The following is a 23,974-nucleotide window of genomic DNA, read 5'->3' as shown; positions in this document are numbered from 1 at the left end:
AACACGGGTCCAGCGCTGTGATTGGACAGACTCAGACGAGGGGGCGGGGCCATTCGAAAGTCTCTGCACTTGACGTCAGAAGCGTAGCAGAATTTGAACGACTCGTTTTATCCCGTGTTTCTGACTCAGGCAGCGCACAGAGAACTGACTGGGGTCTTGATGTGGAGACATGAATAAACTAAATGATTTGTTCTAGCAATTCTTCTGACCAATCAGAGAGCAACTGTCCAATGTCCCTATATTATACAAACTCACAAGTGTCAGCTTTCTGCACAGAACACACACGTGAGACGCCAACATGGGGTGCTACGATCAGCTTATCGCCCTCTAGTGTGAATGTAATGTGAGCTGCAATTTTTTTTTTTGCTGCAGGTAAAGGCTGGGGTTACAGGAGGACAATGTGAACAGTGTGCTTTGGTACCATCTTTCTGTGGGTCTTTAAGAAGGAACTCTGCACTGATGTCTGTGTAATGACGGACTAATAAGCCTTTGCATGTAACTGGTAAGGGATTTTAAGGCGGCAATGTAGCGTGATACCTGTAACAGAAACAAATCTGCAGATAACACACACCTGGGGCTACAGCCTGGGGGCGTTCTCCCTGCCGCGGAAACAACTCTCAGCAAACACTGTGTTATTCCTGTGGTTCATACTCATCCTCCACTGAGAGAGAGAGTAATGACCCGTAGTAACGTGTGTGAAATCAGACTGGGACCAGGCCCTTCTCCTGAGACTGAGACACACACACACACACACAGAGCCTCGAACCGCGACACACTGTGCTCCGCATCCCACCGGAGATGAGATGCTGCTTTCAACACACAATATTTGTTTTGGTAACCGTAGGGGGAAGCGTTTTTAGACGGACGAGAGAGAGAGAGACAGAGAGAGAGAGAGAGAGAGAGAGAATGGCTTCCAGACACAAAACATCACAGGAAGCGGCAGAGCATCAGCAGGAGAGGTGTGATGTCATGGTAACAGAGCAGCGGCCGGATGCTGTGTGTCGATGCTGGTGTGATGAGCCAACACTGCATGGTGTGTGTGTGTGAGAAAACAGAGTGATTCTTTTTCCATTGCCAGGTAGCCAACGCTCTACCCTCTCTACTCTCTCTCACTCTCACTCCCTCTCTCTCTCTCTCTCTCTACTCTTTCTTTCTCTCTCTCCCCTTTTTACTCACTCTCTCTCTCTACTCTCTCACTTTCTCTCTACTCTCTCTTTCTCTCTCTCTCCCCTTTTTACTCACTCTCTCTCTCTACTCTCTCACTCTTACTCCCTCTCTCTCTCTCTCCCCTTTTTACTCACTCTCTCTCTACTCTTTCTCTCTCTTTCTCTACCCTCTCTCTCTCTCCCTCCCTCTCTCTCTCTACTCTTTCTATCTCTCTCTCTACCCTTTCTATCTCTCTTTCTCTCTCTCTCTCTCTATCCTCTCTCTCCCTCCCTCCCTCTCTCTACCCTCTCTCTCTCTCTCTCTACCGTCTCTCTCTCTCTCTCTTTACTCTCTCTCTCTCTCACTTTTTCATATCATGATAACATCATAAACATATATTTTAAGGCTGTATTGATCTCTGTTTTCCTATGAGAATTAACTCCCAGGAGTGTGTGGATGAAAACAAGGAATTAATTCAATCAAATACGTTGATATTTAGCTCCATTTTTTAATCAAGAAAGAAAACAAAGCAGGATCTGTCAGTGATGGGCTTCGTTCCCCTAGTTTCCATAAGTTTATTCCCTGGGAATTGTGTCTCAGTGAGAACATATGGACAGCATTAAAGGGATAAAATACCCCCCCCCCCCACACACACACACACAAAATAAACATCTGAAATTGAACTTTTATTTGAAAATTAAACTTCATAGAAACTGGCACCTTTACACAGCGCAGCGGAGGTTAGCTTCTCACTTCCTGATTATTGTAAAAACCCTGTAATTATACCCCACTCTGCCCCTCCTCGAGTTACCACGGGGTGATTAAACCTCAGCGGCTACCAAACTCCATCAATTATATGTAACTACTCACTTTTAATAAGATACTACAAAGCAGTTCACAGTTACATGCAACTGCTGCAGTATTTAAGGTGGATTTATTTATTCAAAGCAGTAAGTGCACAACCGCTGAGAGTTATATGTGATTTCTGTACAATTTAAAGCGCATCGGACAATTCTAGTAGGAAATCACTCACCAGTTGTCTATTATATGTAACTGCTGGATCATTTAAGGTGGAACGGGACATTTAAGGTGGAACAGGACAGTCGTGAATAAGAAGCTAACGTGAGCTTCATTCTGATACAAAGCATTTAAAATATTCAGTGAGAGTTCTCTGACGGTGGTGGGGTCTGGCTCATGCTCTCGCACAAGAGAAAAACAATTTTGGAAATTTGTGGTATTTTACAGCTTAAAATTCCCTCCCTCTCTCACTCTCTCTCACACACACACACACACATACAGCAGGAGTATTGCACACACACACACTTCATGGACACAGAAACACCCCGGGAACCACAGTAATGCTGCTGTTCTCCCTGTGATCAAAGATATTGGTTTCTAAAGAAAAATTTGCCAAAGATATGATGCCCTTGGAACACACGTGAATAAAAGAGATTGAATTGCGTACAAATATCATACATAATTCCACCTTAAGAAAAAAGCTTCAGTGAAAGCAAGGTCAATTTTACAATAGTTTTTGAATAGCTTTCAGGTTCATACGGACATTTATATCAGTGCAGACTCTCTTTCATGAACAGCACCGTATACCACAGCTCTTTCACCTCCGCTGTAACAGCAACAATAGACACTACGGCCTCCAAAGACAGCTTTATTTAAGCAGATAACATCAGACCCTCTGTGGACAGCACGTAAAACTATGCCTTCTGAGAAAGAGACAGAGACACAGAGAAGGAAAGAGAGACAGGAGACAGAGACACAGAGAATGAGACAGAGACACAGAGAAGGAGACGGAGACACAGAAGGAGACAGAGACACAGAAAGAGACAGAGACACAGAAAGAGACAGAGACACAGAAGGAGACAGAGACACAGACACAAAGAAGGAGACAGGAGACAGAGACACAGAAGGAAAGAGAGACACAGAAGGAGACAGAGACACAGAAGGAGACAAGAGACACAGAAGGAAAGAGAGAGAGAGAGAGAGAGAGAGATTTAGAGGAGAAGCAAGAGACACAATGATGGAATGAGAGACATAGAGAAGGAGCGAGAGTTAGAAAGAGAGATAAACAGGAAAGTAGTGAGAGACAGAAAAAGACACAGAAGGAGTGAGAGACTTGGAGAAGAGGCAAGAGACACAGAGAAGGGAAGAGAGGCAGATAAAAGATGAGAGACATAGAGCAGGAGTTAGAGACTTGGAGCAGAAGCAAGAGACACAGAGAAGAAGCGAGAGAGACAGAGAAGGAGCGAGAGACAGAGGGAGGAAATTAAAACATGATCCCATTCATGTATCTCAGCATGCGGAGTGTTTTGATTTTCAAAGAGCACGTTCAGAAGAAGCAGGGGGTCTAAGAGATGTGGGTAGTGTGCACGTGTGTGTCCATGTGTGCGTGTGTGTGTGTGTGTGTGTGTGTGTTTATGTGGGTGGACAATCGAGCGCTGGAATTGAACTTCAATTCAATTAGGCTCCTCTCATTTCCATAGACTCTCCATGTTCTGTGTTTGTAGCGGCGCAGCGGGGGGCCTGAGTGCTTCTTTTATTTCCGCCTGATGGCAATTCTTCAAAAGCCTAATGAATGGCAGAGCTGGACTGGTCATGAAATGGCCATTTTATGGAAATAAATAAATAAATAAATACATGAACACAATTCTCACTACAACGAATGAAGGAGAAGCTTCCTGAGATCAGAAAGAAGAAACTTTGCCTCAAATAAATCAGCAAGAGGTTTGCAGCTAGGCTTTAGCATCAAAGACGGAGGGATGGATGGATGATGAACACAGGAGTTTGTATCATCTCAATCATAAATGCCTCCTGAGATCTCATACCACACAAAGACAAAAAATGTCTCAAACGAAGATCCAATCCAACACTGTAGCAGATCAAACACCTCCTGAGATCTACCGCCCTGTGGAGCTTAGATCAAGTCCTGTTCCTGTTTAGCTACTTACAGGATTAGCTAGATACACCTTCATTCCTGGAGATCCACTTCCCCACAGACACCGCCTCACTCTGGAGGTCTGAGTTTAGATCCAGTCATGCGTCTGTTCATCTAATATCTTCTAGAGCTTTAGATTTCACTCTCTGGGAGGTCCGCCTATCAGTGGAACATAGATCCAAACCTTTTCCAGGAATTCTAATGACCTTCAATGTTTAGATCTAGATCAAGGTGTAAATCATGGTGTAGATTATGTAGAAATCCCTCGTTCAACCCACACACGGTGAAACAAGACCCCTCAGTCAGTCTCCTGTGCACTGCCTAAGTCAGAAAACATTGGAAAGACAAGTCGTAAACACAGCGAACCACACCCAATGAGCGCGGAGAAATAAGAGCACTGAGTAAAAATGGAGAAAACTAGAACAGAGAAGAAAGAGAATCGAGCAAAAACAGCTAAAAAACAGAGACTCCAAAGACAGCTTTATTTAAGCAGAAAACATCAGGCCCTCTGTGGACAGCACGTAAAACTATGCCTTCTGAGAAAGAGACAGAGACACTGAGAAAGAGACAGAGACACAGAAAAGGAAAGAGAGACACAGAAGAAAAGAGAGACAGAAGGAGACAGAGACACAGAGAAGGAGACAGAGATAAAGAGAAGGAAAGAGAGACACAGAGGAAAAGAGAGACAGAAGGAGACAGAGACACAGAAGGAAAGAGACACAGAAGCAAAGAGAGACAGAAGGAGACAGAGACACAGAGAAGGAGACAGAGAAACAGAGAAGGAAAGAGAGACACAGAAGAAAGGAGAGACAGACACAGATAAGGAGACAGAGACACATAGAAGGAAAGAGACATAGAAGCAAAGAGAGACAGAAGGAGACCGAGACACAGAAGAAAAGAGAGAGACAGAAGGAGACAGAGACACAGAGAAGGATAGAGACACAGAAACAAAGAGAGACAGAAGGAGACCGAGACACAGAAGAAAAGAGAGAGACAGAAGGAGACAGAGACACAGAGGAGACACAGAGAAGAAAAGAGAGACACAGAAGGAGACAGAGACAGAGAAGGAAAAAGACACAGAGTGTCTCTTTCCTTCGAATTGAGCGAAAACAGCTAAAAACCAGAGCTTCTGCTCCTCGCTCCTCACTGCTGTGCGCTCGGGGTCGGGGTGAACAGCGAGCGGCTCATTATCATTTAAAGGAACAGGTGCATTCTGAACAGGGCTGTTTACACAGGGGGAGAACACTGCTGTGGGGCTCGTCGGGTTTGGACCAAAGCAGGTCACAGACGTTAAGAAACAGAACTATGTTCCACTCTGAAGTAGAGTGAGATATTTTGAATGCTTAGACGCCCCTGAAGACCTTGATCAGGTGAAACAGGAAGATTTGCTCAGAGGGACAAGAATAAATTCCAGGATCAGCTCTGGGGTAAAGGAAAGACAAAGAATGCAGAAGTGTGGTACAAATGAATGGTGCAAAGTGTCACTCACCTCCATGACCTGCTTCAGAAGTGTGGCTGCCTGGCTGGTGGCGTTGAAGACGTTTCTCCAGTCGAATGAAGGCATCCCCGCAGGCCGGTCTTTCTCAGCTCCATTAAACAGAAAGTTGGAGATCATGGCAGACGATAACTTGGTTCCGTTCAGCTGCTGGTCCAGAGCTGCCGCAAACACAGGGTTCTTCAGGAGGGTCTTAAAGGGGCAACAAAAAACATAAGGTAATTAATAAATGTCGTGAAAGTTTAGCCAATTTACCAAACTGTAAACAAATAACCGAAGACGTGTTTGGTGTGTGTAGTTTGCTTCACTACTTTTGCTAATGCAGCTAATTAGTAATGTAAGCTAGTACAAGGCAACCTTCGTAGACAAGTCACTCACACATTTGTTTTACACTGTTAAACAATCTCCAACAGATTTGCCTGTGAATTAACTTACTGTAAGTGTGCCATACTATTACAGGGTACTACCATCCAGTATAGCAGAACCATCAAGGGGGCAGCCTTGCCCTTAAGCGAGGGAACACAGAACCTGAATGCGCAGTCCCAAAAGACCAACATCAACTCGCTTGCGGTGGGATACGAACCAGAGCATTGGTTCCCAACGTTAACCAAACAGGGTTTGTATCTGACCTTTGGTGAGTTGATGGTTCTCTTTGTTTGGGATCTCATGTTTGGGATCCATAGTGTGTGAGGTATTCCCTCGCTTAAGGGCAAGGCCTGTGTCTGCGTGGGTTTCCTCCGGGTGACTGTCTGTGAGGAGTGTGGTGTGTTCTCCTTGTGTCTGTGTGGGTTTCCTCCGGGTGACTGTCTGTGAGGAGTGTGGTGTGTTCTCCCTGTGTCTGCGTGGGTTTCCTCCTGGTGACTGTCAGTGAGGAGTGTGGTGTGTTCTCCCTGTGTCTGTGTGGGTTTCCTCCGGGTGGCTGTCTGTGAGGAGTGTGGTGTGTTCTCTCTGTGTCTGTGTGGGTTTCCTCCGGGTGACTGTCTGTGAGGAGTTTGGTGTGTTCTCCCTGTCTCTGCGTGGGTTTCCTCCGAGTGACTGTCAGTGAGGAGTGTGGTGTGTTCTCCCTGTGTCTGTGTGGGTTTCCTCCGAGTGACTGTCTGTGAGGAGTGTGGTGTGTTCTCCCTGTGTCTGTGTGGGTTTCCCGGGTGACTGTCTGTGAGAAGTTTGGTGTGTTCTCCCTGTCTCTGTGTGGGTTTCCTCCGGGTGACTGTCTGTGAGGAGTGTGGTGTGTTCTCCCTGTGTCTGCGTGGGTTTCCTCCGGGTGCTCCGGTTTCCTCACACAGTCCAAAAACACACGTTGGTAGGTGGATTGGCAACTCAAAAGCGTCCGTAGGTGTCAGTGTGTGAGTGAATGTGAGTGTGTGTGTGTGTTGCCCTGTGAAGGACTGGCGCCCCCTCCAGGGTGTATTCCCGCCTTGTGCCCAATGATTCCAGGTAGTCTCTGGACACACCGTGACCTTGAACTGGATAAGCAGTTACAGATAATGAATGAATGAATGAATGAATGATTAAAACACATCTAGCAAGTTTGGGGAATTGGTGACCTCTCTGGTGGTTATATGTAACTGCATTAAATGTATGGAAGAACATTTCCGTAATGTGGGTTGTGCTATTTTTGAGGCTTTAAAGGGCAGCTCACAGCAGCAGGAGGATTCTCTACAGCAGAGATTTTTCCTCTGGGCTCAGACACCTCACTTTTTTCAGTTTAAAACAAACACGTCTCACACATAGCAGCTTTAAACAAACAGAAATTGTAAACAGATTTAGCATTTGCTGTCAACTTCTGATCAGATCCATTGCACCAGATGCAAATAACAGATGGGAAGATGGACTATTTTATGTGGTTTGCTTGACGCCAACTGCTGGGTATTAGCTCCAATTACTTCTCAGCTACATTAGCCTTGGAAACTAAAGAAACAACCTTCAGGAGACAAAAATGTCTTGGCTGATCTTCACATTTGGAGGACGTTTGATGGAATCATTGAATGTTACTGTCTATGTGGTCTGTCTATACACACAGATGCTAGAGAATAAAGGCATCTTCTTGTCTTCACAAAGCCACAGAGAGGGAGAGAGAGAGAGAGAGAGAGAGAGAGAGAGAGAGTATGACAGAAAGAGGGAACTAAATGGTTTCTCTGAAAGAATGAGAGCCTTTCTGGCACTCGGCAATCTATCCACCACCATTTTCTGTGTCATTATAGTCTGTCTGCTGTGTACCTTTAATTCTCTCTCTCTCTCTCTCTCTCTCTCTCTCTCTCTCTCTCTCTCTCTCTCTCTCTCTCTCTCTCTCTCTCTCTCTCTCTCTCTCTCTCCCTCTCCCTCTCCCTCTCTCATTTCTCTGATCAATTAGGAACATTAAGCTAGATGGCAGTGTTTCCCTTCAGCACGGCCAGAAACAAACAGCTCTCTGCTTTGGAGCACAATCTCTGTCTTTTGTAAATCCTGGTCTCTCTCCTTTATCCTTCCCCCCTTCAAAAGTGTGACCAGGGAACCACTGGATGCCAAGAATATAACAGGACCATATTTCTGCTGTGTGTGTGTGTATGTGTACACACTCTCGCACCTGATTTATAGCATGACCGTCCCAGCTGGCCGTGAAGGAGTTAATGAAAAGATATGCTAATTTGTATGCAAATCGTCCTGCTGTTTCAAGTGTGTGCCCCACAATAAGAGATTTTGTATGTGTGTGTGTGTGCGATTGAGCATAATCATGTAGAACAATGCCACAGTTACCTAATCACTTCTCCTACACACACACACACACACACACACACACACACACACTCAAAGACAGACACAGACACAGAGACACACACACACACACACATACATAATCACACAGGTGTGAAGGGACCACTCCTGTCATTTCGGAGCTGATTAATGATGCCTGAGGCTGATCCATTATGAATGTGATCCCATTATGAAATGACATCACGCTAAAGTGAGTGCCAGACGTCCAATCAGGAGCTCCGCTGAAAAAAAACAGGCACTGGAGGAGTCGGGCCTGGTTTTCTTTAATCTGATAGCACTGTGTCTGAGATTCCTGAGCCTAGGACCAGGGCGACTTAGAGGAAATAAAATACGTATTCCAGAGATGGGAAATGGACATTTGTTGTTTCTAATAAAGTGGCCAGGGAGCAGAAACACTATGGAGGTGTTTATAAAGTGGTCAGAGAGTGGATATGCAACATTGGGAATTCAAGTCACCAGTGAACAGAAAAACTATTTAGGTGTTTCTAATAAAACGACCAGAGGGCAGAAACAAAATGGAGGAGTTTCTAAAATAGTGGCCAGTGGGCGGAAAACAAAATGGAGGATTTAAAAAAAAATGGCCAGTGGGCAGAAAACAAAATGGAGGATTAAAAAAAAAAAATTGGCCAGTGGGCGGAAAACAAAATGGAGGATTTAAAGAAAAAAATTGGCCAGTGGGCGAAAAACAAAATGGCGGAATTTTTAAAAAAGTGGCCATGGGCAAACACAAAATGGAGGAGTTTCTAAAAAAGTGGCCAGTGGACCGAAAACAAAATGGAGGAGTTTCTAAACAAGTGGCCAGTGGACTGAAAACAAAATGGAGGAGTTTCTAATAAAGTTGCCAGTGGGTGGAAAACAAAATGGAGGAGTTTCTAACAAAAGTGGCCAGTGGACTGAAAACTAAATGGAGGAGTTTCTAAAAAAAGTGGCCAGTGGGCGGACACAAAATGGAGGAGTTTCTTCAACCTGGTCTCACTCCTACTCCTGATATAGTCACATATACAGGGGACTGCAATTCTGACATAGTCACATATTTTTGACATTTTATTCGACAGTATCACATAATGGGCAATTACCATAAAAACCGCCATATCCGTGCGGCGTGTTATACGACAGTAACACGACAACACTTCCTCATTAAGGAGTTATTACGATCCGTTAATACCATGGTCTTATTTTTATTTACGGAAAATATAATGTTACTAATTCATTATTCGCTAAAATATCGAAGCAAATAACGGCTAGAGAAATGTCCTTTTCAGTGTTAACCTTTTGAAAATTAGTCAAAATAACGTTAAGTGAAATAAATGTTCTCGTTAGAGTTAAAGCTAAAGTAGGACACCAATAATAAGCATCGCTTAGGAGAAACATTATAATAAAATAATTTATGCCTTTGTTGGAATAAGAACCTATGATCTGTAATTCTCATTATGCCTTTTTCTATGTTATGAGTATTGACTGTAATGAGGAGGAGTTTCCTGTTACTGTCACATAGTGTTTTTATGGTAATTACCCATTCACTTATGATTGTGATATTGTCGCATAAAATGTGGAAAATATGCGACTATGTCATGAATTGCAGTCCCCTATAAATGTGACTATATCAGGAGTGAGAGTGAGACAGGGTTGACATGAAGTTGCAAGTGTGTGAACACAAAATGTCGGAGTTTGAAGTTGAAAGTTGAAGTGCGGTGTTTGTACACAGCGGTGGAGCTGGGGAAGTGGTCAGTGAGTTGTCGGGGTCTTCAGGGGTCCGCAGTATTTACAGCGTAACGACCGAAGGTTGGAAAATAGTGCACAACTCTACAGTCAGGAAATGAAATGTTTGGTCTTTCAACAGAATACTGTGTGTGTGTCGTACTGTGAGGGAGTGTGTGCACACAATTTCTTCTTGTTTACCACTTTATTAGAAACACCTCCATTGTGTTTCTGCCCACTGGCCACTTTATTAGAAACACCCCCAATGTATTTCTGCCCACTGGCCACTTTATTAGAAACACCCCCAATGTGTTTCTGCCCACTGGCCACTTTATTAGAAACACCCACAATGTGTTTCTGCCCACTGGCCACTTTATTAGAAACACCCACAATGTATTTCTGCCCACTGGCCACTTTATTAGAAACACCCCCAATGTGTTTCTGCCCACTGGCCACTTTATTAGAAACACCCCCAATGTGTTTCTGCCCACTGGCCACTTTATTAGAAACACCCCCAATGTGTTTCTGCCCACTGACCACTTTATTAGAAACTTCCACCATGTGTTTCTGCCCACTGGCCACTTTATTAGAAACTTCCACCATGTGTTTCTGCCCACTGGCCACTTTATTAGAAACACCCACAATTTGTTTCTTCCCACTGGCCACTTTATTAGAAACACCCACAATGTGTTTCTGCCCACTGGCCACTTTATTAGAAACACCCACCATGTGTTTCTGCCCACTGGCCACTTTATTAGAAACACCCACAATGTGTTTCTGCCCACTGGCCACTTTATTAGAAACACCCCCATTGTGTTTCCATCCATTGGCCACTTTATTAGAAACACCCACAATGTGTTTCTGCCCACTGGCCACTTTATTAGAAACACCCACAATGTGTTTCTTCCCACTGGCCACTTTATTAGAAACACCCACAATGTGTTTCTGCCCACTGGCCACTTTATTAGAAACACCCACAATGTGTTTCTGCCCACTGGCCACTTTATTAGAAACACCCACAATGTGTTTCTTCTCACTGGCCACTTTATTAGAAACACCCACAATGTGTTTCTGCCCACTGGCCACTTTATTAGAAACACCCACCATTGTGTTTCCATCCATTGGCCACTTTATTAGAAACACCCCCAATGTGTTTCTGCCCACTGGCCACTTTATTAGAAACATTCACAATGTGTTTCTGCCCACTGGCCACTTTATTAGAAACACCCCCATTGTGTTTCCATCCATTGGCCACTTTATTAGAAACACCCCCAATGTGTTTCTTCCCACTGGCCACTTTATTAGAAACACCCACCATGTGTTTCTGCCCACTGGCCACTTTATTAGAAACCTTTAGCTCCAGTCCCTGATCACTTTTCTAGGAACATCAGCTTTGTACATACACTCTCTGACCACTTTATTAAGACACTTCCACTGTGTTTCTAATCACTTATCAATTTATTAGAAACATCTTACTTGTTCTTCTAGCAACTGGCCAATTTATTAGAAACACATACCTTATTGTTGGCTTTTCTATAAACGTGCACAGTAACAGACCATAGCTTATCAGTTGCAGCACAGTTAATCAGCTCCCTTCCACTCTATAACCCTGACTCTTTAACCCTAACTGACCTGTATGTGCTGTTGGTTTGAGTGGATCAGATACAGTAATGTTTGCCGAGTTTTTAAACACCGGCGAGTGCTGCAGCAGTCAGAAATATTCAGACTCGTGCAGCACTCAGGTCAGATCTGAGTAATGATGAAGAGCTGGAGGTGGAATTATCAGCAGACGAGCTACACTTTCTCCTCTGCACCTGCCGGGTGGGGGCTATTGGTGTTTCTAATAGAGTGGCAGACTGTGGAACTGAACAGTGCTAGATTGGATCATATTCTCAGCCTGCGTGCCTCTCTTTAGATGTGTATGAGGCCGTTGCATCTCTCCGACTGATATCTCCACAACCTTGATGAGTTCCTCAGCAGGGTCGAGAGAGGACGCCAAGCTAAGAATGGTCACATGATGAGCACGATGAGATGCAATTGGCGGAAAAGACTAAGAGTGATGCTGCTGTCCTTCTCTTCCAATGACAGCATGGTCATCTGTGTTCATCGGTCGGCTACTCATTACCCTCGGCATAACCTTTACACAGATGTGAGAGACTATTCCCTCTGTTGTAATTTACTCCTGTGAATCTCTCTCTCTCTCTCTCTCTCTCTCTCTCTCCAGTTTAATTATTTGGGGCACTTCTGCAGGTAGCTCTGCCTGCAGTAATAAAGCCCTGTTTGATATTTGATAGAAGCATATTTCCCCTCCCCGCTGCTACAGAAGAATAATGAAACGTTTAATGGATGAATTTCACACCAGCGATCTCGCTCTATCTCTGCTGTGTTAATGAACGGAGATTAACTTTACTAAACGTGGCCATTTTCATCCTTTAAAGCCAAATCTTTTGAAACCCTGGCGCAGAGAGGAATGAGAGGAATCCTGTGGTCAGCAGGTCCAAACGTATCAGGGGACGGATACTTAACAACACAGCTTTTACCCATGACCTTATCATAGATACCGAGCGGAGGCTTAATATGGCTCAATATGTAGCTGCATATCCATCTCTGTGCATGCCTGTGTGTATACATCATCTGCTCCACTGCGTATAGGTCGCTCTGTAGCTCTACAATTACACTGTGGTCCACCTGTGGCTCTGCATACTTTATTAGTCCCCTTTCACTCCTGTTTTACAATGGCCAGGACCCCCGTGATGGTGGATCATACTCAGTTCTTGCAGTGACACTGACGTGGTGTTGGTGATATTGTAGTTTTTGAGCACGTATGAGTGGATCAGACACAGCAGTGCTATTAAAGTTCTAGACTTTAGAACAAAAGTGGCCAATGAGCAGAAAAATAATTGTAGGGACAGGAAGAAGTAAGATATACACCTCACCACACACAGGGACACACACTACAAACTACAGAAAGAGCAAACAATTAATTTTGCTGGCTGAGCACTCAGTCAAAACCTGCCAAGATCTCATTCTGGATGTTTAGGGCTGATCCAGGGCAGGGATCTGCACAGAAAACAGCTGGCGCTGGTGTCAGTTACTGTGGACATTAAACATCTGCTCATTAAGAGGGGCTCCAATCTCTGACCTTGAACAATTAGATTTAAACAACATGAAATCTGACATTTCACTACGAATCTGTACAGCATTTACGCTCCTGAAAAAACAGGTTGTCCCAATCCTTAGCTACATTAGATACGCTGCCTAATTATGGTGCATTTCCACTGCATATTACCTACTTGACAGGTCTCTACTCTCTGATTGGTCCCTGGTTTGTTTTCCACTCCCACAACTCCCCTTTAAAACGTATCGAATGTCGTCTCAAACCCCCGTCTCTAAGGGGAACAGAGGGCTTTGGAAACCACAGCAACGGTGGCGGTAACGTTAAGATGGAGAGTTGGTGCTGGTCGTCTGCGTTGCGTGGCGTAGAGTGACGACTCTCTCTGGACAATCAGTGCTCTGCAAGGTTTACTTTTATTAACCTACATATAAAACCAGTGCCATGCAATAACGGGAATGAGGGGAAAGACAGTGTCTCAATGTCTTCTCTATGAGGCTAGATATCGGTGGAGGGCTGGCTACTTACACACCTGTGTCTTACTGGGAACTTAATGGGTCTCCGAAGGCCTAAGCTCACTACGTCCAATGCTAAAAGTCGACTGTGAAGCAGTGGAACTGTCTTCTCTGGAGTGATGCAACTTCATTTAACACCTTTGGGATGAGTTTGCAATCCAGAACTAATCATCCAACACCAGCACCTGGTTTCACTCCAGGAGGAATGCTCTCCTGGAGGAATGCCATCAAACACTCAGAGAAATGTTCCAACATTTGTTTTAGCCAAGAAAAGGAAGTGAGAAGTGAGGGCATAGTTTGCTGAATCTGATTAAAATCAATAAGGATTGATTCTACTGTTCCAAAATCAATTTGATACCCCCTACGGATCGATGCGCTGTGATGAAAGGATTATTCCCCCCATCCAAAAGAGGAGTTAAAGAGCAGATGAGGGATGGCAATGGCTCTTACCCTAAGGGTGTTGATCTGGCTGCTGTTTTGGAAGAAGTTCCAGATTTCATCCTCGTTCTCCAGCCAGGAGTCAGCTAACACCTTCACTTTAGACAGAGCGTCAAACGTACTGTTGGCCTGGAGACAGGCAGACACACACACACACACACACACACACACACACACACACACACACACACACACACACACACACACACACACAAGCCTGCATTACAAAACAACATTTGCACAAAAACAGTTCTGCTACTGATACAATGTCAAGCTTGTAACTGTGTCTTCCATCAGTCTCAATAACTCCTTTATAACAGAGTCATTTAAGCCTGCGATCTGAGGAATTATCTTTTAAAAGAGAGTGTTGTAGAGCGGCTGCTGAAAAGAAGCATCCAAAATTGTCATTTCTATACATTTTATATTTATATTTACATTTAAAAAATCTAATTTTAATTTTAATATTGACCCTCAATATATTGCTTCATTTTGTGTCTTTCAGTTTTTTTTTACAGAACACACACACACACACACACACACATACAGAGAGAGAGAGAGAGAAAGAGAGAGAGAGAGAGACAGAGAGAGAGAGAGAGAGAGAGAGAGAGAGAGAGAGAGAGAGAGAGAGAGAGGGAGACACACAGAGACACACACACAGAGAGAGAGATATCTTTATTGAAACATCACATGAATATTCATGTTTTGTGTCCTGTGTATGAGAGTAAAATCACAAGGTCATCAGTCTTCAGTAACATTATATGTACACACACACACACACACACACACACACACACACACACACACACACACACACACAGGTAGAAGCCTGCTGGTTGAGATGTGTCTCACAGGATGATGTGTTGAACATGTGGCGAATCAAACTCCCACTCCATCAGCACTCAGCCTGAAACTTTATGCCTGCTTAGCAGCTACTTTCAAACACTGTGTGTGTGTGTGTGTGTGTGTGTGTGTGTGTGTGTTTGACTGTGACTAATCTCAAAGCACAACCAAGTGCCACTCATTCCCTTACTTACTTTACACCCTGGGGGGAGCTCTATCAGTCTACCTCAGGGTGCAAAATCAACTCTGTTTACACACACACACACACACTCTCTCTCTCTCTCTCTCTCTCTCTCTCTTTCTCTGAGCGATATAGCACCTTACAAGTATGTAAATATACTTATCCACATTAAGTCTCTTACTTAAATCTCTTCCGTATTTGTGTATGTGGTTTGTGTATGTGGTTTGTGTGTGTGTGTGTGTGTGTGTGTTACCTGTGTAATAACCTGGCGTGTAAAAGGTGTGTCCGGAGTGTACAGGATCCTTCCTCTGAGGAGTGGGCGGAGAGATGCCCAGAAGAGGCGGAGAGCAGGCGTGCTTTTCAGTGTGTCAATCAAATTCTGACAGAACACACCTTCACACACACAGAGAGAGAGAGAGAGAGAGAGAGAGAGAGAAAATGAGAGAGAGAGAGAGAGAGAGAGAGCAAGAGAGATATCTTTATTGAAACATCACATGAATATTCTTGTATGAGAGTAAAATCACAAGGTCATGAATCTTCAGTAACAGTGAGAGTGTGAACCTGATGCCAGTGAAACACCAGCGCTGATCGAGAGGGAAACTGCTCAACAGACAAAAGGCCAGAGTCATGGCCGAGAAACGCTAGAGAAGCGCTGAGAGCGATGAATAAATGATGAATACTGGAGTGAAACTGAATAAGACCCAAACATTTCCATCTGTGTCCACGAGTAGCACTTTAATGTTTTTATTATCTAAATAGCGGTGCCTGTGATTACGGGATCTCTGGAAGCTCTTGGGGATGAAGAGGAGAGAGCGTTGGCAGTGGACCATTTGTCCATGTATTATTGATAGTCCTGAGGAAATTTAAAATTCAGAATGTCTTGTACCCACACGGTTAAAAATTACAGGCGGAAATATGCAAATCACTCTGGACTGTTTTGCATTTTCAAAGCAAATAGGACTGACCTCAGACTGCACTCATACTTATGACAGCTCAGATTATTAGATGTCAAACACAGAACAATGCCATGCATCAGCATCAGTGTGAGGCATCCATCACAGTGGACTCTGAACGTCCAACCTACACAGCTCTGGGTGCAAGTTATTTTGTCTGGATGTGATTGCTTTACAGCAGGGGTCCTTCACCTGGGAGTCAGGAGAGTGGTTCTACAAAAAAATATACAGATACAAACCAAACTGCAGTGCTCCTGAAGCGGTGCTGGATCCAAGACTGACCAATCGTGATCCTTCACAAAACGCTCTCGACCAATCATCATCCCTCACTAAACCCCCTCGACCAATCATCATCCTTCACTAAACCCCTCGACCAAACATCATCCCTCACTAAAACCCCTCGACCAATCATCATCCTTCACTAAACCCCTTCGACCAATCATCATCCCTCACTAAAACCCCTCGACCAATCATCATCCTTCACTAAACCCCTTCGACCAATCATCATCCCTCACTAAAACGCCTCGACCAATCATCATCCCTCACTAAACCCCCTCGACCAATCATCATCCCTCACTAAAACCCCTCGACCAATCATCATCCCTCACTAAACCATTGACCAATCATCATCCCTCACTAAACCCCCCCTGACCAATCATCATCCCTCACTAAACCATTGACCAATCATCATCCCTCACTAAACCCCCCCTGACCAATCATCATCCCTCACTAAACCCCCCTGACCAATAATCATTCCTCACTAAACCCCCCTGACCAATAATCATTCCTCACTAAACCCCCCTGACCAATAATCATTCCTCACTAAACCCCCCTGACCAATAATCATTCCTCACTAAACCCCCCAACCAATAATCATCCCTCACTAAACCCCCAGACCAATCATCATCCCTCACTAAACCCCCCGACCAAACATCAGTCTTCACTAAAACCCCTCAACCAATCATCATCCCTCACTAAACAATGGACCAATCATCATCCTTCACGAAACCCCCCCGACCAATATTCATCCCTCACTAAATCCCCTCGACCAATCATCATCCTTCACTAAAACCCCTTGACCAATCATCACCCTTCACTAAACCCCCTCGACCAATCATCATCCTTCACTAAAACGCCTCGACCAATCATCATCCCTCACTAAAACCCCTCGACCAATCATCAACCTTCACTAAACCCCCTCAACCAATCATCATCCTTCACTAAAACCCCTCGACCAATCATCATCCTTCACTAAAACCCCTCGACCAATCATCATCCCTCACTTAAACCCCTCAACCAATCATCATCCCTCACTAAACAATGGACCAATCATCATCCTTCACGAAACCCCCCCGACCAATATTCATCCCTCACTAAATCCCCTCAACCAATCATCATCCTTCACTAAAACCCCTTGACCAATCATCATCCCTCACTAAACCATTAACGAATCATCATCCCTCACTAAACCCCCTCGACCAATCATCATCCCTCACTAAACCCCCTCGACCAATCATCATCCTTCACTAAACCCCCTCGACCAATCATCATCCCTCACTAAACCCCCTCGACCAATCATCATCCTTCACTAAAACCCCTCGACCAATCATCATCCCTCACTAAACCATTGACCAATCATCATCCCTCACTAAACCCCCCCGACCAATCATCATCCCTCACTAACCCCCCCCAACAAATCATCATCCCTCACTAAACCCCCCCGACCAATAATCATCCCTCATTAAACCCCCCGACCAATAATCATCCTTCACTAAACCCCCTCAGCCAATAATCATCCCTCACTAAACCCCCCAACCAATAATCATCCTTTACTAAACCCCCTCAGCCAATAATCATCCCTCACTAAACTCCCAGACCAATCATCATCCCTCACTAAACCCCCCAACTAATCATCATCTCTCACTAAACCCCCCGACCAAACATCAGTCTTCACTAACCCCCCCCCGACCAATCATCAGTCTTCACCAAACACCCCTGACCAATCACCATCCTTCACTAATCACCCCCCTGACCAATCATCATCCCTCACTAAATCCCCGTCCAATCATCATTCTTCACTAAACACCCGCTGACCAATCATCATCCCTCACTAAACCCCCCTCACCAATCATCATACCCCACTACACCCCCCTGACCAATCACCATCCTTCACTAATCACCCCCCTGACCAATCATCATCCCTTACTAAATCCCCGTCCAATTATCATTCTTCACTAAACACCCCCTGACCAATCATCATCCTTCAGTAAACACCCCTGACCAATCACCAGGAACGATTGTGCCGGACATTAGGGTCACACCCCGATTGTGTTCCAGAAACTGCCCAAGGGTCTTTACTGACCTTAGATAGATGGTGCTGTTTATTCAGTAGTGTCCCGCTCACAGCACCCAGACACTGGGATCCACAAACACCACAGGGACAGCGCGCCCTGTTTGCCACAACACCACCACTTCCAGCACCACCCAAGCTTTCCTAGGAGCAGTGGGTCTCCCATTCGAGTCCAGACCCAGACCTGCACAGCAATGTTCCCACATTCGGTGTAAAGCCTTTCCAACAAAGTAGAAGCTGTTGCTGCAGCAAAGTGGGGACAAACTCCCAGCTAAAGCTCTGAGGACCTGTGAAAATTAGTAAAAGTCCGTCTACTCATTACTTTCCACGCAGAGCTGGAAGTCCGTGGTCACAGTGCGGAACAGCAGGGGACAGGCCTGACCGCCGCACAGCCGCCGTCTCCGCGTGGCAGACTCTGGTTATTTGTTTACAGTCACCTCTCTGATTTACTTTGATTTGCTGAGTATGTTTGTGTTTACGTTCAGAGCTGCCGCCACCGCTGTGCTGCGCGGTTCTCTGGTGGAATATCATTGGGATAGAGCTAATTAGCGGTTCTATTAATTACCTCCTCTCCAAAAACTCTAATAAACAGACTTTCCTCTCACTCCTCGCCCTGTGGAGGATTTGTTCAGCTCGGGCTTCACAAATTAACCAACAATACTCCAGCAGCGCTTCGTTCGGCTGCTCTCCGCCTCGCCTCTGTTTTTAGGCCAGGAATCTCTGCCCTCTCTGAAGAAACACAGCTCCTTGTAGCTCCTTGTTTATGTTCCAATTCTGCCTTATCTTTAAAAATGTACAAAAGAGGATAAGGGTCAGAAGGAGGGTGTGTGTGTGTGTGTGTACTAATCCTGGAAATTTCAGTCTTGAAAATGCTTCTTGATATTCATTCCTGATGCTTTTCATTCTCTACCTGTTGCACTGTACAATTACAACTCCACATCCTAATAATCCACTGAACCGCATAAAACAATATTAGAGGTCCTGTGGCAAGGTGAAACTGTAGGGTCTCATGGCTCTCTCTGTGAGGAGTGTGGTGTGTTCTCTCTGTGTCTGTGTGGGTTTCCTCCGGGTGACTGTCTGTGAGGAGTGTGGTGTGTTCTCTCTGTGTCTGCGTGGGTTTCCTCCGGGTGACTGTCTGTGAGGAGTGTGGTGTGTTCTCCCTTTGTCTGCGTGGGTTTCCTCCGGGTGACTGTCTGTGAGGAGTGTGGTGTGTTCTCTCTGTGTCTGTGCGGGTTTCCCCTGGCGCCTCCGCTTACCTCTCACTGTCCAAACAAACATACACTGCTAGATGGAATGACTGTGTGACACTGTCCAAAGGTGTGGATGTGTGAGTGACTGGGTGTGTGTGTGAAACTGTGGACTGGTGCCCCCTGCAGGGTGTGTTCCTGCCTGCGCCCAGTGATTCCGGGTAGGCTCCAGACCCACTGCTGCCCTGAACTGGATGAGCGCTTACAGACAGTGAATGAAAACAAGAGAGCCACTTCAGTTGTGTGATTTGGTTATAAAGTATAAAAACACAAAAACAACAACATTGTAATATATAAGATGTGCAAGAAGCCTGTAACAACAAAAGGTGTAAACACAACTAATCTGTTTCACCACCTCAAGCAGAAGCATCAAGTTGAGTTTGAGGAAAGACAATAATGCAGCAAGGAGAACTCGTCTAGTGTTAGCTCTAACCCTAGCAGACGAAAGACACTGACTCTAGCCTAGCATCTGTTTTGCATTTGCTTATTTACTGTGAGGTTTTTAAGGGTATTTTTGCATAAGTATTTAAGTCTTTTGTTTATATGCACTAAAATTTCTTCACTTTATTTTCGTGGTAGTTTTATTTGTTACATTGTTTTTTACAGAATCATTCATTCATTCATTGTCTGTAACCCTTATCCAGTTCAGGGTCGCGGTGGGTCCAGAGCCTACCAGGAACCACTGGAGAGGGTTCCAGTCCTTCATAGGGCAACACACACACTCACAAATTCACACTTTTGAGTGTGTTTTTGGACTGTGGGGGGAAACCGGCGCACCCGGAGGAAACTCACACAGACACAGAGAGAACACACCACACTCCTCACAGACAGTCACCCAGAGGAAACCCATGCAGACACAGGGAGAACACACCACACTCCTCACAGACATTCACCTGGAGGAAACCCACGCAGACACAGAGAGAACAGACAGTCACCCGGAGGAAACCCACACAGTCACAGGGAGAACACACCACACTCCTCACAGACAGTCACCCGGAGGAAACCCACACACACACAGGGAGAACACACCACACTCCTCACAGACAGTCACCCGGAGGAAACCCACACACACACAGAGAGAACACATCACACTCCACACAGACAGTCACCTGGAGGAAACCCACGTAGACACAGAGAGAACACACCACACTCCTCACAGACAGTCACCCAGAGGAAACCCACGCAGACACAGTGAGAACACACCACACTCCTCACAGACAGTCACCCAGAGGAAACCCACGCAGACACAGAGAGAACACACCACACTCCTCACAGACAGTCGCCCGAAGGAAACCCACGCAGACACAGGGAGAACACAGCAAACTCCTCACAGACAGTCACCCGGAGGAAACCAACGCAGACACAGGGAGATCACAGCACACTCCTCACAGACAGTCACCCGGAGGAAACCAACGCAGACACAGAGAGAACACACCACACTCCTCACAGACATTCACCCGGAGGAAACCCACGCAGACACAGAGAGAACACACCACTCTGCTCAGATACTCACTGGAGTTGCTGTGGGTTGAGTTGGAGTTGAGTGAAGATGAGGATGGAGTTGGTAATTTAAAGCCAGGTTTGGAGCTGCTGCTGTTGGTAACGTTGGAGCCTGAATCTCCTCCACACATCAACGCAGTCAAACTGCTGAAGGGATTGGAGCGGAAGTCAAGGGCATTCACTGCACTGAGGAAGGTGAAGGACTGAAACTTGGACAACTGGGCAGAAGGAGAAAGAGAGAGAAATGTATGTTCCAAACTGCACCTTGGGCTAGACGCCTAACAGTACATTCGAGTGGATTTAGAGCTAATAAAAATTAGAATGGATTAGAATGTCAGCCAAATGTATTAATAGAAATGTGGCATCCATGAGTTTTACATTAGTGCTAGTTATGTAGCTTAGGAAAGTTACGTAAGCGATTCGAAATGATTCAGTGCAATTCACGTTTTAATACGTTATCTCAAATCAATAGAACATTTTTCCCTGTAACTTCCACCCATTGTTAAAGACACACTAAGCCTCTCTCGGTTTCTTAATGATGCTGGCTTCCTCTGTAAGTGAAGACACAGCTCAAGCTTCACTACAGTTTCCAGCACCTGTTAGACACTAGAACCTTTTGTACTTTCCCAAGACTCTTTCCACTCTTTTCTCTTTTATTTATTCATATTTAAACCTTGAATTGAGGACAAAATCCCTTCTTTTCAACACTGATGGGAGGTGCATCCTCACATTTTTGGACAAACACAGCCTTGATTTGCAGGTGAATTCATCACCTCGAGTGACAGAGGAAAAAGAGAGTGCTTTTCAAAGTGGCGTGTTTATTCTAGAGAGTCTGACAAATGCAGAGACAAAATGAAATGGGATTTACTCTCCTTCATTTCTTTACAAATGCTGCAAAAAAAAAACAAAACAAGATGTGTGTTTTCAGTGTTCAATCTCCATTCTCTTTTACAATAAGAATCAACAAAAACTGGAAGTGTGCGGTGCTCAGCCTTGTATTTCTTAGAAATAAGATGAATAATCTTATTATATTCATACAACACGTTTCAAATGAGTAACACTAGGAATTTACACTAGATTTAAGTAAGAGTTACTTGTTTAGATCACATTTTTTGCAGTGTATTGTCTGTAAGCCTTTATCCAGTTCAGAGTGTGGAGCTCACCTGACTGGCCACGGGACCTGCATGACCGCTGGTCTTTAACAGAAGAGCTGCCGTCTCCGCCGGGTTCAGGTTCAGAGCTAAAGGAAGCTGAAATCAACAGATAAAGCACTGCATTAACTACCTCCACACCGTTGACAGCTCTGAGGATTGGACCACAAAATCAAAGCCATATGAACGTTTCGATTGTAAAGGTGTCAGTGTGAACTGGTTAAAACCCAGGGACCCGAACTACACCTTAACACACCTAGTCTCCCCCTTTTATAATGAGTGACTGCAGCCAGTTTATCGAGATCACAGTGGACACAGATGGGTATAATCTACACAGGAAACACTGAAGAGAAATAGGAGCCACACCCGGGCCCAATGCCAACTGTCAGCAAGAGAGGTATAAAACCCACCAATGGAGTGCCTTTGGAACAGAGGCGATTGCTCTAAGACTGCAAGAGAAGCTCAGCTTCCCCTAAAATGTCAAAAAACAAGTGATCAAATATATACTGTTGTGTACGTGTCATTGAATAAATATGCACTACAACGCGCTCAACTTTTGTTCAGAATCAGCTTCTTATCACTGGTAAAGACGCGGCTTTCCTCTCAATCATTCCCGCAGCTTCACGGTGCTTTAAACAGTGTCCACAGAGTTCAATAGCGAAGCAGCGAAACGAGACGAGTCATTGGATAAATGCTGGGCTTTGTCCCGCCCATCGGACGCTCAGCGTCTCTGGGTGTCTATGGGGCAGTTGGCTGGCCTCGGCGGACAGAGAGAGAGTGACAACAGGGGCAGATCTAGCCACACATTAGGGTCACAGCCCGACTCTGTTCCAGGAACTGCCCCGGGGTCTTTGTTGAACACAGAGAGGCCCTCGGTTTTAGTCTCATCCAAAAGACAGAACTGTTTCATTAGTTCAGACGTTGAGAGCCACACAGGCCACAGGAACAGTGCCCCCTGTTGGACCCAGTAACACCACCTCCATGTGGTCTGATGAATAAATGTGGTACATATGAAGGCCAGTCCTCATGACATTTTCACACAGTGTAACGTCGACAGGAATGGAGATACGAAGAGACGGTGATGATATTCGGAACTGTGTGTTTACTGTGTGTCACTGGAGGGCAGTTTGTGAACAGTGGGGTTTAAGGATCATAGTCTACTACAGGGTCCAGGACGGTTTGGGTTATTTGAGCTCGTGCAGCGATGTGGGAACATTAAGAGGTTTCAAACCTCCCTAATGTCCCAGGTGTCCTATTATTACAGCAGCAAGCCACAGATTGTTCATTCAATCTCACTGACCTTGAGAGAGAGAGAGAGAGAGAGAGAGAGAGAGAGAGAGAGAGAGAGAGAGAGAGAGAGAACATAAGAGAGAGAGAGAGAGAGAGAGAAAGAAATAAAGAGTGAGAGGGAGGAAAATGGCAAAAGAAAAAGACAGAGGAAAGTGAGTCAGATAGAAAAACAGAGCGAAAGAAATAAATAAAGAAAGAGAGAGAGAGAGAGAGAGAGAGAGGAAGTGGAGGGATGAGTGGTTGTGAGGGGTCCGGCTCTGCTGGATGTGTTGAAGCTTAGGAGAGGGCTGTGTGTCTGAGCTGGAGTTTAAGCCCCAATTGGCATTTCTTTATTCAATCTGGAGAGTGTTAATCCAG

General features: G+C 45.1%; 1 protein-coding gene across 1 annotated transcript in view; it reads right to left on the bottom strand.

Annotated features, from left to right (window-relative positions):
• Window positions 1–23,974, bottom strand: part of LOC136673744 (phospholipid-transporting ATPase ABCA1) — a 184,525-nt gene that overhangs the window by 135,174 nt on the left and 25,377 nt on the right. Inside the window, 5 exon segments of the mRNA XM_066649438.1 lie at window positions 5,586–5,783; window positions 14,118–14,234; window positions 15,380–15,519; window positions 21,190–21,394; window positions 22,340–22,426. Of these exon segments, the coding sequence (XP_066505535.1) occupies window positions 5,586–5,783; window positions 14,118–14,234; window positions 15,380–15,519; window positions 21,190–21,394; window positions 22,340–22,426 (747 nt within the window).

Source organism: Hoplias malabaricus, chromosome 2 (assembly GCF_029633855.1).
Source record: "Hoplias malabaricus isolate fHopMal1 chromosome 2, fHopMal1.hap1, whole genome shotgun sequence".
NCBI classification, from domain to species: domain Eukaryota; kingdom Metazoa; phylum Chordata; class Actinopteri; order Characiformes; family Erythrinidae; genus Hoplias; species Hoplias malabaricus.
Note: the sequence above shows the minus strand (reverse complement) of the source record. Positions and strands in the feature narration are given on the sequence as shown.